General features: G+C 43.0%; 1 protein-coding gene across 9 annotated transcripts in view; it reads right to left on the bottom strand.

Moving 5' to 3' along the window:
• Positions 1 to 9,417: 9,417 nt before the first annotated feature.
• The window catches only part of CRAMP1 (cramped chromatin regulator 1), an 83,608-nt gene continuing 78,405 nt past the window's right edge, over positions 9,418 to 14,620 (bottom strand). For all 9 annotated transcript variants that reach the window (XM_075898994.2, XM_075898992.2, XM_075898991.2 and 6 more), the window contains one exon: positions 9,418 to 13,940. In XM_075898994.2, coding sequence (XP_075755109.2) covers positions 13,776 to 13,940 — 165 coding nt within the window. In that variant the 3' untranslated portion in view covers positions 9,418 to 13,775. The remainder of the gene's footprint in view (positions 13,941 to 14,620) is intronic.

The raw sequence follows: 14,620 nt of genomic DNA on the forward strand, positions 1-14,620 counted from the left end.
CCTGATGGTGCGGCCTCAGATAAGGGTAAGAAAATGCTTGCATGCATTGAAGACTGCTCTCAATTCTAGGGGGTTGATCCAGTGGGAGGTTTCTCCTATGGATCAGTGGCTCTGAACAAGATGACTGTTGAGATGTGCTCCCCAACCTACCTACCAAGGATGTGTCATTCATAATTTGCATTGTGGGTTGAGGTCAATGGAAAGGAATGCCTTTTAACATGTTGGCAGGGATGGTTCACCCACTCAAGGACTTCACTTTTGATAATACTGTGATTGTCCTGTGAACAACTTGTTTGCTAGGAATGTAGACTGAAACTATCCAGTGCTGAAGCCTGGCATGCACTACAACATATATGGTAGCTGCCATGTGCCCCATGCGTTGAAGGCAGGTAAATACGGAAATTGTGGGGCTCGTGGAGAGGACCTACCAGATCCTAAATAGCCCAAAATCTGTTTAAAGGCAGGTAACTCGGGCAGTAGTTGAATCTAGATGTGCACCGATGAATTACCAAGATTGTTGCAGTCTCATGGATGATTTTGGGAAATTGCTTATGAGGGCAAGGGCTTCAAAGACTGCCCACATCATGTTGGTAGATTGAAGCGCATCATCAAAAAATGGCTCCTTTATCAAATAGTTGTCGAAATAATGGAAGATAATGATCCTGGCTCGGAGGAGGTGGGCCGCTACGACCACAAGTGTCTTTGAAAACACTCTGGGTGCCAAAGACACGCTGAAAGGTAGAACTCAGTATTGAAAGTGTTTGGTTCGGACTACGAATCTCAGGAAGTGCCTGTGTGCTAGATGAACTGTGACATGGAAGTAGGTGTCCTGCAGGTTGAGGGACAGAAACCAATCTCCACTGTCAAGAGCTGGGATAATGGATACTAAGGTCACCATTTTGAATCTCTGTTTTCTAAGGTGTCAGTTGAATCAATGGAGATCTAGGAACAGTCTCCATCCACCCAACTTTTTCTGGGTAAGAAAATAATAGGAATAAAATCCCTTCCCCTTGTACTCTTCAGGTATTCTTTCCACTGTTCCAATGGTAAGGAGACATAGGACCTCGTCTCAATAGAGACTTGTGAGAAGGGTCCGTGAAGGAGGACTGGAAAGATGGAGAAGGAGGAGGGAACTGAAGGGGATCGAGTAACCCAATGTTATTAACTCAAGAACCCATCGATTGGTGATAATGGTGGCCCATTGTTTTTGGAATGGTTGTAATCAGTGATGGAATAACCGAGCCTCTTCGCATTGATGACCAGATAGCGGGACGGCTTGCAGACCCTCAACCAACACATCAAACTTGCTGCCGATTGTTCTGCTGGTTGAACGTCTTGTTCTGTGGGCGTTGTTTTTGCAGATGTTGTCTAGGACGGTGCTGGTCGGTGGCCCCTATATTGAGGGGCCAAGTAAGGAATGGGTCTGTGTCTCTGGTATGGAGTGCAGCGCTTGCATCTGTATGAGGGCATGTACATACTCAATGTTCTTAAAGTAGTTCTCAAGTCCTTACTGGTATGAAGGACCTCATCCGTTTTCTCTGCAAAGAAAAACCGTGAGGCAGTGTACCCTTTCTGCACTACAGATTTTAGGATTTGGCCTTTGTTGTCCGGAAGGTGTTCTATCAGTGTGGTCAATTTTGTGTAATTATCGAAATTATGGTTTGCGAGGAGGACCACAGTTAGCCATCCTCAGTGTTAAAGTAGCTGAGGAATATACTTTTCTACCAAAAAGGTCTAATTTTTTACTTCAGAGGGGTAGCCGAGTTAGTCTGTAACAGGAAAAACTTTAAAAAAGAACAAATAGTCTAGTAACACTTTATAGACTAACAAAACATGTAGATGGTATCATGAGCTATAGAAGTGGGTTGTGCCCACGAAAGCTCATCATACCATCTACAAGTTTTTCCTTTTTAATTTTTTACTGTCTTTCTCGCTGGTATTGTTCCTATATTGTGGGTTCTTGGCCCTCTGCTGTGCCGCATCAACCACGAGAGAGTTGGGTTGAGGGGGCGTGAAGAGGAAATCCATTCCCTTGGCAGGCACAAAATATTTCTTATCAGCCTTTTTGTTAGTTGCTGGTACTGAGGCTTGAGTCTGCCATATATCATCCACCCCTTCTAAGATTTGCCGTGCCCCTTGACGAGGCTCTTTGGACTTTTTTGGGATGGCTGTAGATTTTTTTTAAAGTCGGTGTTGTATCTCAGTGAACTGGACCTCCTGACAGTCCGCCACTTGTTGAAAAAGGTCCTGGAATTGACGGAGCTCATCGGATGGTGATGAGTCCCCAGGGATTACCACCTCTGTCAGATGAGGACGAGGATGGATCAGTTGGCGAAAGCTCCTGTAGCTGCTTATGGTCCGAGAGCTGACCTTCCTCAGACTCGATGTCCCCAAGACATCGTATACAAATAGGAGTGCCCATCCAACGCAGGCATGGGCTCCCTGCAGGAGTCACATTTTTTGAAACCTGTCAATCCCAGCATGGTTGCCTGTTTTCTTTCTATCCATATCTATCTATAAATAGTTGTTTTTTTTAAAACACTGTAAAACTGTTGACCTTACTGCTAAACTTAACTAAGAACTATTAAGAGAACAACAACTATCTAACAACTAAGAAGTAATTTAACATTTGACAGGATCTGAGGAGAAGAAGCTCACTCAGTCTGTGACCCAAGGATGGTTAGGAGGAACTGGCAGGAGCTGGACCGCCCACTCTAAGAAATGGGTGCATGAGTGATGCACAGGGCTTGACAAACTATGTAATCTACTCGACCATGGCAAGTAGATTACAACCCGGAAGAGCCAGGTTTGGGCATGCGCAGATCGCTGGACAGTGCGGCTGGCGGGCGGGGCTCGCTGCAGCTCGGTGAGCCCTGGTGATGTGCATGTGCGGTCTGGCAGACCACTGCTGAAAAATCTCTGATCTGCAGCACCAAGACAAGCCCGACACCTACAGTGGAGCACCCTTGGGGACACTACTTGAAGAAGAACCTGTTCTTTCTCCACCGAGGGCTGCCCACCTCCTTCCCATAGCAAAGGCACCAGAAAGGACTGAATATGTTGCATTCCAAAGAGAGAAGGCTGGGGTGCAACGGAACGTTCTGTAGAGAGGCACAGAAATCCTGGCTGCAGAAGTTGAGCAGAACTTTATTATAGTAAAATGTATTGAGGCAGCTTCACTTCTTAAAATATCACCCTATACAAACCAATACCAAGGTTTTACAAATACACAGGAGAACAATTTCTGAGTAAAGAAAGAGGCAGTTGCTCACCTCATTTAGTGGCTGGGCAAGTTTTGAAGAAGGGGAGGCCTTCAGGATGTCAGTTTATGCTTTGTTTTAGGCAGCTCTGCCAGAGACATGTCCCCTTTTGAATAGGTCTTAGAAGGATTTGAAGTTATCTCCTGTAGTACAGGGTGTGGGCATTATAGTCTCAGCTGGTGATGACAGGTGTGTAGGAAATATGCTATTGTCCTCTTGTACATTCTCCAAGCCCTCTGTCCTCTTGGGGTGTATCCAGAGCACAGTTCTTGCCTCTGGGGATCCATTGCCTGTGAAGTAGCAGATAGTTGCATTCTATTGAGGGCCCCTGGATCTCAGCCTGGCCAAACAGTAGGAAGGGGAATAGGCAGCATCCATGGGAAGGCTGCCAGACTTGTCCTGGCACCTGAAGTGGTTGAGGCTGTGTAATAGGTTTGAGGAGTGAATGATGGGGCGAGAAGCAGATCTTGTTGTCATCTTCATCACTTGAAAAGGGCAGGACAGGGCTAGTCAGTGTTATTAGTCTGCTAGGCCCTTGATACATAGGAGTATCGTTGGTACCGAAAAGCGGAGTGCTTGGTACTAAGGATATGGCAGAGGCCGCATGGGAAGTAAGTGGCCTCAGTACAGAGATGCTTGGTGCCGTTGTCGGTACCAGCACATAAGTTTGCAAGGAAGGTTCCTTTGGTGCTGGGGGTGCTTTTTACCATTAGGGCATTTTTGTGGAACATGAAGACCTGCAAGGCACCACAGCCACCTGATATTGGTATCGAGAGCCTGCAAGGGCGGCATTTTTTAAAATCTGGAGAGTCTGGCATGGTGGAAATCCCATGAGGGGAAAAGGGTTAACAAAAGACCTGGGGAATAAGGAAATTTTATCTGGAAATATGTAGCAAAGGAGAATTGCTGCATTCTGACATACACCAAAGGTGGCAGAGAAGGAATTGAGGGATGGTTGAGGATGTTTGTCTGTTACCCCTGGCAGAGGTGAAAGACAGCACGGTACGCACATCACCATGCAGAGTACCACTACTGGAAATCTTGATTATAAGTGCAGGAGACAAACTCCTACAGTGGAACACCCACAGGGACACTCCTCAAAGAAGAATTGATAGTCACTTTTGAGAGTGGAACTGCACATTAATATCATCTGGAATTGGCTCCATTTAATGCAAGCTAGATGCTGCCGCCCGTGGCTTCCTGGAAAGAGCTTCTCAAATCAGTAGACTCCATGCAAAACTAAGCAGTTCTTATCTTACTATATATTTTATAAATATGCATCTGTTTGTCCGAGAGTCCGTTTGTTCAAGAATTCCTCCTAAATGGTTAAGACCTAGGACCATCAAAGTTGGTATGCAGGTTCCTCTTATCATAATTTAAAGCAAGTCGACTAGTTGATAAGAACTTCCGCATTCCGCCTTTGAAATGTACAAGAGCCCCAACATTTCAAAGTTGGCCGCTGCTGTGTCCCTGTCCCCTCCCACAGAGCTGGAGCTGTGGGGAACCAGCTTTTAAGCTGGCTCCCTCCTGCACCCTCTTCCTCATCCCTCCCCCTTGCTGCCTCTTTGTGATAGAGGCAGCAAGGGGGGAGGGGGAAGCAACTAGCTGACTAGTGTGTTGACTATCCGCTCAGCTTTTGCTGATCGGATAGTCGACTAGTCGCTTACATCCCTAGGTAATTCTGGGTGCTCTGTGGTACAGTTACACCCACAAATGACCACGGGGAAGAGGGGTCCGCAAGTGCCCCAGCAAACAGCCACTGGCTGGCAACATGGCCCCCGCCACCTCCAGGGAGCAGCTGGCGGCCACCCCCCATCTTCCCTGAACCCCGCTCCTCCCAACCCCCCTGCCCTGACTCCTGTACCTCCACACCCTGCACCACTCAACCCCCAACCCTGACAATTGCACCCCCACCAGCCCTCTACCCTGAGCATCTCACTTCCCCAAGCCCCTGACTCCTGAACCCACCCCACGCCAGCAGCCCTCTGCCCTGAAGGACCTGAGCAATGCCAGATAAGTCTTCTAGTAACTTATAAAGAGTGCAAACTATGCCATTACATTTTTTCTCTTGTCTCTGGAACACTAAATGTGAGGGAAAACAGGGAGGAAGGAGAGAGAACATTGGATAAAGATTAACATTTATTAATAATTAGGGCTTGATGAGCTCATCTCTGGCCTCGGATTCAGAAATCATACAACCTTCATTCAAGTTTTGCCAAGAAGTAACATGGTCATACCAACATCCCTGGAAATGGAGTGGATTGTACCTCTCGTAGTTTTTAATACTGATGCAGTTTGTGGAGGTGATAGGCCTTAGAATCATAGAACCAGAGCTGGAAGAGACCTCAGAAGGTCATCAAGTCCAGCCCCCTGCTCTAGGCAGGACCAATCCCAACTAAATCAACTCGGCCAGGGCTTTGTCAAGCCCAGACTTAAACACCTCTAGGGATGGAGACATGCAGCGTGACCAAGCTGCTCATTGTACCTCCAATTTTAAGAAAACAGCAGAATGGTAGGATGCTCTGGGCTTCAGCAGACACAGCTTTAAAACAGAAGTAGCCAGACTGTCAGTTTCCAGAGGCTCTCTAGCCAGGCTCCAATGAGCTCATGAAAGTTCAGGAAGCCAAGGCTTGCACTGCATTTTTAACCAAAACCCCCACATTTGGCTGGATGTTAAATTACAGTAGTTTAAATGTAGTTGAGGACCTTTGTAAACAATATATTTCAAGAAATGAATTCATAAGCTGTCCAATTGCTACATTTATTTTGGAGGGAAGGAGAAAATGAACTACACACTCCCTATATCTGCAACAGCCTCTATCTCTGTCCCTCTTCCAGTCCTGACATTGTACTTCAGTCCTGACTTACTGCATCCCCTGCTCCTATCATGCTAGCCTCACGCAATGTAGGTGGTAAGGACAGAAATGAAGGAAGGCATGACAAGATTTGGTCTCATCTTTGACATAGGGAGTAAAGGAGTCAAGCCTGGGTCACAAGCAAGATGGTGGAGAAAACAACTGAGGTGGAAAAATGAGCTTAGGCTTGGCCGTACGTTGCTCTGGTAGAATGTACTTGATCAGCTTGTGGACTGATAGTCTTGCTAATGTATACCAGGGCTTGGTGCAGTCTAGTTCATGCTGAATGCAAATTGGATTGTAAATGCCTTTCTTCTGATTCCCCCAAAATACAAGAAGCCAGTGGTCTTATGGCCAAATTCAGACATGCCTTTTGTGATGTACATTAGATCCCCCATATACATTATAGTGATGCATAAAAGAGATTAAGCAAATTTGTGCTAAAATGGGTTGCACGGTGATCAACTTTCATCAGTTAGTTCTTACAGAGAAGAGGCCTTCCTACAAAACATAGGATCTTCCTTCCACTTGTCAGGTGAAAAAAGTGAAGTGAAACAGCAGAGGGGAACTCCAAGGCTACATCTACACTGGCCCCTTTTCCGGAAGGGGCATGTAAATTTCACTAGTCGTCGTAGGGAAATCCGCGGGGGATTTAAATATCCCCCGCGGCATTTAAATAAAAATGTCCGCCGCTTTTTTCCGGCTTTTAAAAAAGCCGGAAAAGAGCGTCTAGACTGGCCCCGATCCTCCGGAAAAAGTGCCCTTTTCCGGAGGCTCTTATTCTTACTTTGAAGTAAGAATAAGAGCCTCCGGAAAAGGGCACTTTTTCCCGGAGGATCGGGGCCAGTCTAGACGCTCTTTTCCGGCTTTTTTAAAAGCCGGAAAAAAGCGGCGGACATTTTTATTTAAATGCCGCGGGGGATATTTAAATCCCCCGCGGATTTCCCTACGACGACTAGTGAAATTTACATGCCCCTTCCGGGAAAAAGTGCCCTTTTCCGGAGGCTCTTATTCTTACTTCAAAGTAAGAATAAGAGCCTCCGGAAAAGGGCACTTTTTCCGGAGGATCGGGGCCAGTCTAGACGCTCTTTTCCGGCTTTTTTAAAAGCTGGAAAAAAGCGACGGACATTTTTATTTAAATGCCGCGGGGGATATTTAAATCCCCCGCGGATTTCCCTACGACGACTAGTGAAATTTACATGCCCCTTCCGGGAAAAAGTGCCCTTTTCCGGAGGCTCTTATTCTTACTTCAAAGTAAGAATAAGAGCCTCCGGAAAAGGGCACTTTTTCCGGAGGATCGGGGCCAGTCTAGACGCTCTTTTCCGGCTTTTTTAAAAGCCGGAAAAAAGCGGCGGACATTTTTATTTAAATGCCGCGGGGGATATTTAAATCCCCCGCGGATTTCCCTACGACGACTAGTGAAATTTACATGCCCCTTCCGGAAAAGGGGCCAGTGTAGACGTAGCCCAAGATTGAGTTACTGTAAAGAATAGTTTTAGAAGCACTCTGCTGCCTCCCCCCACAAATGTCAAGAGCAAATCCACTGAAAGATCCTCCTTACCTACTCACCCTAAATGCACACCAAAAAGGCATACCTAGAATTCCTTCAGTTGCAGCTTAGACTAAGTTTTTCTCTGGCCATTAGATGATCACAGGCTTAAAAGTTCAATCCTATCACTGCTTTTGTAAGCAGCATTTGACAGTGTTGGCAGGAGAATAACTGTCACAAGGAACCTTGTTTCATAAAATGTAATTGTATCTAGGCAATAAATCACAGGCAATTTTGTTGCTAAGATACTAGAAGAAGTTTTGATGAAAGCTTGTACCTGGGGATCACTTTAATGGAAGATCTTCCGTCCTCATCTTCCTGAGCACTGCCCTAGGCTTTTGTTATTTTTCTCCATTGTAAAACAACATTCAGGTTCACTTACTACACAGGCTTCATGGTTTATGACACACTACCTTAAAGATAGCTATCCCTCTTCTCTTCTTTCTCTGTAATACGTAATGGAGGGGCTTCTTTGGAAGAAAAAGAAGTATTAACAAAAAATACAAAATTATTAGGTTTTATTTATATTCTCTGCCACTCCTTCCCCCTGCCCCTCCTCAAAAAAAAATCAAATCTAGAGCTTTTGGAAGTTTTGTTCAGATGGCACAAAACCAAATACCTCAATTGCAGGACTCTAAACTGTAAAACTGAATAAGTACAGGCATGACATTAAGAATATAAGAATGACTAGGGTTAAGAGCAACAAGAAATGTGTTATAGGGAGTTTGAACTTTTTTGTAGAATGGAATGTATCTTAAGGTACTTTTATACTGGGACAGGCAGGAAAATTATTCCAAATTAACCACGTTAAACCACATTAAGACTCTACATGGACACTCGCCTGACATTAAAATCCTTTTAATTCAGTTCAACTTAATTCCTGTGAATTAACTAAACCAAATTAAGACCATTGTAATTCCAAATGAGTGCCTACACAACTGTTAATGTCACTGAATGAATGTACTTTAGATTTACAACTTTATTTAATCTGGATTAATTTACCTAAATTCCTCAGTCTAGATGAACCCTTAGTGATCCAGATACTTGACCTACTCCCTTTTCCAGCTGAACATTCCACCACCTCTCTCATTTATCCAGCTTTGTTTATCACCACAGGGCAACTACAACGATTGCTTATATGTAGGAAAAGTAATAGTATGAAGGTAACTTTCAACTATGATGTAGAGCAGCTGGAAAAAGGGGACAGGATTATGTGACCAGACGGCTCCTTGAAGCCTCTAGTTGTCCATATAACTCAGGTAAGGACCAATGTTGCTAAGACTGATGAGAGTGGGGAGGGGAGTTGTAAGATACTGATCTCACCCTGATCTTCTAGACAGAAGGGGTGAAAAATTGTAGCCACACCAAAATCAATAGGAATTTCACTTCAATGGAGCCAGGAATTCACCCCAAGAATTTAAATTTTGAGGACAAATCTCAATTACATTGTCTCCAATGGGTAGAGCCTATCTACCTTGCACGGATACAAAATTTGTATCTGCATCTGCAAAAATGAGCCACAGATATCTACTTTATATCTGCAGGTATCTTCACATTTGCAGGGTTCTAGACACAAAATTTGTAGCTGCATCCATATTCGCAAAAATGAGCTGTGGCTAGACATGGATATAAAGTGTGGCTATAACCCTAATAGGAGCACCAGTCACTACAAAGTAAATACTGTTAAAAACTCAAAAAACCTTAATAGACTACAAGGCAGAAACTGTACATGTAACAAATATCTGAACACCTGTTAGACCAAGTATTAGTATGTATTTATGCACAATAAAAACAGCTTTACAAGTTGAATTGGAAATTTAAACAGAAGTTTAACAGCTTTTGTATATTATATTAAATAAACAAAACACCTTTTTCCAAAATTGGTAAAGAATAAATAATATAATTTACAATATGATACAAAAAATAATCAGTAGGGACAGTCATTCTGCTTTATACATACACTATATATGTATATTTATAATCTATAAAACAAATTCACATCTCAAACAAGCCAAAAACCTTAGATGATATGGCTTAACTATTATTAAAAGAAACAGCAATAAATTTTGCTGCCAAACCAAAAGCTCTAAAGCCAGTTATCATGTTCCAGTAACAAATGATAACTTATTGCCGTAGTGCTTGCCAAGGTTTCACTTATTTAATATTTATAAACCATTGTGAACTCAGGAGATTTAAAGGTTGAAAAGGTTTAAAAAGTGCAGCACTTTCCTTATAAATGCATTGGAATTTTGAGTGTAAAAAAATGCAACAGTAATTTCCACTGCGGGATTGGCAGAGTCAGTAGAGGAGCTTTCCTGGCAGATTAGGTGTGGTCCAAGCTATATAATTTAATTTAGAAATATAAATAAGGAGGGTGCCAAGGAAAAGTTAAACGATGCCATTTTAAAAACCAATTAAAATTCCTATGCTTGGTGGATTTAGTGATAAAAGGACAGAATGAATTGTTTGGCTGAGCAGAATCTAACACTCTAGTAGCTGGCCCATCACTAAGTACACAACACGCAGAAAGAGGTGGCTGTAGTATTGCTTTATACCCAGATTACGATGACAAATTTATGTTTATATTCCCTTAGGGGAATATAAGGAAGCCAGTTACATCATTTCATGTACGCTCATAGACTTGGCACCCAAACAACTGAAGTTAAAAAGAAAGACCCTAAACGCTCAGTCAGAGCACAAGCTTTCTAGGAACTAACACAACAAAAAAATGGAGGTTTTCAATGTCCATTCTCACCTCCAGCCTCCTCACAGTGCCTTGTACAGGTCTGAAGATAAGTGTTACTTGCCTGAAACAATCCTGCTTGCAGTTGACTAGCAAGTCACTTGAACATCTGTTCTGGAGAAGATTATAGTCACCAAAGTTGTTCTGATACAGCACAATTCAAATTTTATTTTCCTACTTTGAACCTGAAGAAGTCCAGCATACTCTGGGGCATCTGCTAGCAATCTGCCAATTCCTACAGAAAGCCTTCTTCCACTGTGTGCTACAAAGCAATTTTGCCAAGTTACTAATGTCTGTATTGATCTGAATTTATCATTATATCCAAGTTTTTCATCAGGGAAAACTTTGAAACGAGAAACTTCGATTTAGTTGGGTTTTGCTATTATAATGTAATACACAGGGTATCCAACATTCCTGAATCAGAGATCAGATAGAGCAGGTGGGAATATTCTGTACACTGGAAATATCAGAAAGAGGGGAGGGAAGGAGGTGGCCATGGAGAAAGTAGAGGATGTTCAAATATGTGTTTATAAGAATTTTTTAAAAGGTTAACCAAATTTTTACCATAGAATTTCTGGGTGCTGAATGATGGCTCTGCCTATTCTATGCATCTGCCTCCCTACCTACCACCTAGCACTCCTGTTCTGTCTTGAGAAGGTCAGAATATTAAAATGTGCTGGCTTCATAGATTATAAGCAATACCCACTATATGAGCTTCTTTCTCTAATGGTTGTTTTTCTTGTAGCAAGGCATATGGGCTACAGACAGCTCCCTGCATTCTGGTGACAGACTCATAAACAGATCTGGGTGAAATCCTATTATCAATAGCTGTTTTGGGGACATGGAGGAAGACTGCAGTAATCAAATATATTTGCCAGCATAAGGCTAACCTCTCACCATTTAAGAAATGAAAACCAACTAGAGATTCAGATTTGTTGCATCTGACTAAAACTTGTCATGTGTCCTTCTAAATGTTACTATGTTTAGATAATCCATTATAATCCATCTATACTAGGAAGCCTCAGTTTTGCTAACATGGGTTAGCAGAAGTATTTCTGGAGAAAACAGACAGAACTACTAATGTGGGTAGTCAAAACTAGGAATTGGTGCTTTAAGAAAGACTGGACTGAAAGACATCTGAACTACAATAATCACTGGAAAGATTAAAACAGTATAATTAATGGAAATACTAGTTTCTACCAAGTGTGAACCCTTCAGAAATAAATATGCATGACTAAGTGTATGTTTGTCTGGAAACCTCAAATATGCTTGTATTCTAGAACTGTGAGAAGCCCTACAATTTGTAAATGGCTTCTGGAATACATATTCTGAGAGGATAGGTTCCAGGTGACCCAAAGCTAAAGCAGGGAATTAGCTTATTAATATGAAAACTGTCCCCTCTTAGCGTGCTGACCCATGGCTTGCTAGTAATGTAGATGTGAGTCCCTGAAGGAATACCCAGTTATACCAATGTTGTGTCTAACTGGGCAGGTGGCTCCCACATCCAAGAGGAGAATGAAGCAACCAGACACCAGGCATCCTGCAACATGAACCAAACAAGTGTCCTCCAAATCTTGCCACCCATTAGAGAAGGAGATAAACAATCCTGTTCTGGATCATCAAGTATGATCATCAGAAAACTGGTTAAATTTTATCTTAAAGCACAAGGCAAAGAATATACCAACCAATATAAAAAAAGTCTAATGGGGTAAGGGTAAAACGACAGGGAACACTGTATATCCAACCAGTGCTTTGTGGGCAACACTGTCACAAGACTCCCAGTCAAATGTTTTGTAGGAGTAAGTAAGTAAAGCCACATCCAGAGCATAGTGCATTTTAAGAAAAAGAAGCCCTCGTAATGGCCTTAAGGATAGACGGTTTGTGTGTTATTCATATACACACAGTGTGTGTGTGTGTGTGTCTGTGTGTTTGTGTAAAAAAATATAAAAGTTTGAGGTTTATATAGGACTGACTCCTACGACAGCTTCAGAGCTACTTAAAATAGTCAAGATGAATCTTTTTACTGGGGGGTACAGATAAATGCTTTAAACACAAGCAAGTAAAAGTATCCTTCTTAAGACTGATGGGAAAAGATCTGGAAGAAGGAAGTATCCTGAGCAATTAGAAGAAAAAGAAAAGCCAACTGTAAAGGAAGTAACGTTACTAGAACGCCTTTGGACGTGCTGAAATCAGGACCTGGGTCTTTCAGGCATTAAAATGCAATACAACAGAAACATATAACAGTGCCAGAGAGGGATGACAGTGAGAAACGATGTTCTGGGGTACTACCGAGCACCCAGAATTAGCTAGGCAAGGACAGAGTGGAGAGTTCAGTTGAAGTTGAGACTGGATACCTCTCCTCCTCATTTGCAAGGCAAGATGGATTTCAACAATCTGAGTTTTAAAATATTTGTACCTTTAAATGAACATTATTCTTTTGTATCTCACTGCCCATAAGAATCCTCAATGAGATGATTGATCTGGTTTATGTGGAGAAAGATGGGGATATATGGGTTTCCTAACAAAAAACTACCAAGACAAAGATTTAAGAGTGATTCCAGGGAGACTCCTTTCTGCAATGTTTCCTCTCTTGATAAGTAACCATCTCTTTAGGGAAAACACTCTCATAGGTGGTGGTGTGTGTGTGTGTCACTGTCCAATGCAATGAAAAATACTGTCAGCCTGCTAAAAAGAGTAGATACAATCAGAAGAATGGTGGCTGTGACAGAGTAGGATTTACAAAAAACAAAAAACAAGAATGCAGGCATCTACCTGTCTGGAATGTTCATAAAACAAGGAGTAGCCAAAGAAACAATGTATAAAATGGCAACACCAGCATTGCAGAATAATGGTGCCTTTCAGGGGAGTGCAAGAAACTTCAGTTTGACTGATATGACAATCGTGCAGAGCAGGATGTTTCAGAATGCGAATAGGAGGAGGATTTCGGTCTCCCTCCACCCCTCAGTCTCAACATGGATTGCAAATCATGGGAAGCTGATCATCATGCAAAAAACAAGATTCACATTGAAGAAGTTTCCAGCCATATTCTTGCCTAAGCTTCTTGCCTAGGCCATGCCAAAGTACAAATCCCGGACCATCTCAAACTCATTTATTCACCATCTCATATCACTGATGCAGACACATCACTCCCTGTAATAATGTTCCACATTGTTCCCCAACATATTGCACATTCTAGGACTTGTAGATATTTGTTCAGACCTCTAAAGACAACGCTGTTCTTCTAGAAAGGTGGGCACTGGTTGAGGGCATTTGGACATCATTTGCATATCCTCCACTTGCCTCCCAAATCCAGTACAATAAGTTCCACTAAGATGAACAGTCTCCACCAGCCTACTGGTCTCTTATGCTCACTGTGAGAGATCACCAATTGGGGGGCCACCGCCTCCTCCATCAAAGAGGATTTCCCTACGAGTTGGCTCAGGTATTGATAGCTCCTGGGCAAGATCGTTGAAACGAGAGATGTAATCTATGCTGTTCTCATTCATCATGCAAGCCAGCTGGGAATCCACAACCTAGAAGATGGATATGAAGAAAGAAACCCACAGGTCAGCAGAGGTTTGTCACATTCATCTAGGTTGGAGAGTAACACTTGTCTGTGACTGCTAAGGGGTCAGATGATACAAGCGGAGATCAGGGACACATAGGAAGATACAAGGTCTTCACCTCCATTTTATCTGTTCCAATGCAGCTCAACTTGGCAGTTACCTGCTGGCTCCATGAAATGAACTACTAGCCTCAATCCAATTTTAATGATGTGTCCACCTTACAAAAAATTCCAGAGTTATATGTTTGTGGCCACCTTAGCAAGAGCCTAAGAGGGAATGGGGCGTCCCAACGAAACCTTGACAACTGAACCTCTGGATCAGCAACAAGGGACAGTGGCAGAGCGATATGGGGGGGGGGGAGGTATGCCTTCACAGCTTCTGCCTGCACTGTACCTGTTCTCGACATAAACAAGATTTCCCTCTCCATAGCCCTTGATAACAGGCCTTTCAGAACCATATTTTCGTTAAGACTGTTATTAAACTGTGGTGGCTGGCTTCCTACCCCCCACCCCACCCTGTGACATCTTGCTTAAAGTAACAGCTCACATACTGCGTTAACCAGGTGACTGCACTAGGTCAGTTGCATTCTATTCTACAAGCTCTGTGTTAACATGCTTTGGAGGCTTGATTCACTCCAGCAAGAGCTG

The sequence above is a fragment of the Pelodiscus sinensis genome, chromosome 15 (assembly GCF_052426305.1).
Source record: "Pelodiscus sinensis isolate ZL-2025 chromosome 15, ASM5242630v1, whole genome shotgun sequence".
Taxonomy (NCBI): Eukaryota; Metazoa; Chordata; order Testudines; family Trionychidae; genus Pelodiscus; species Pelodiscus sinensis.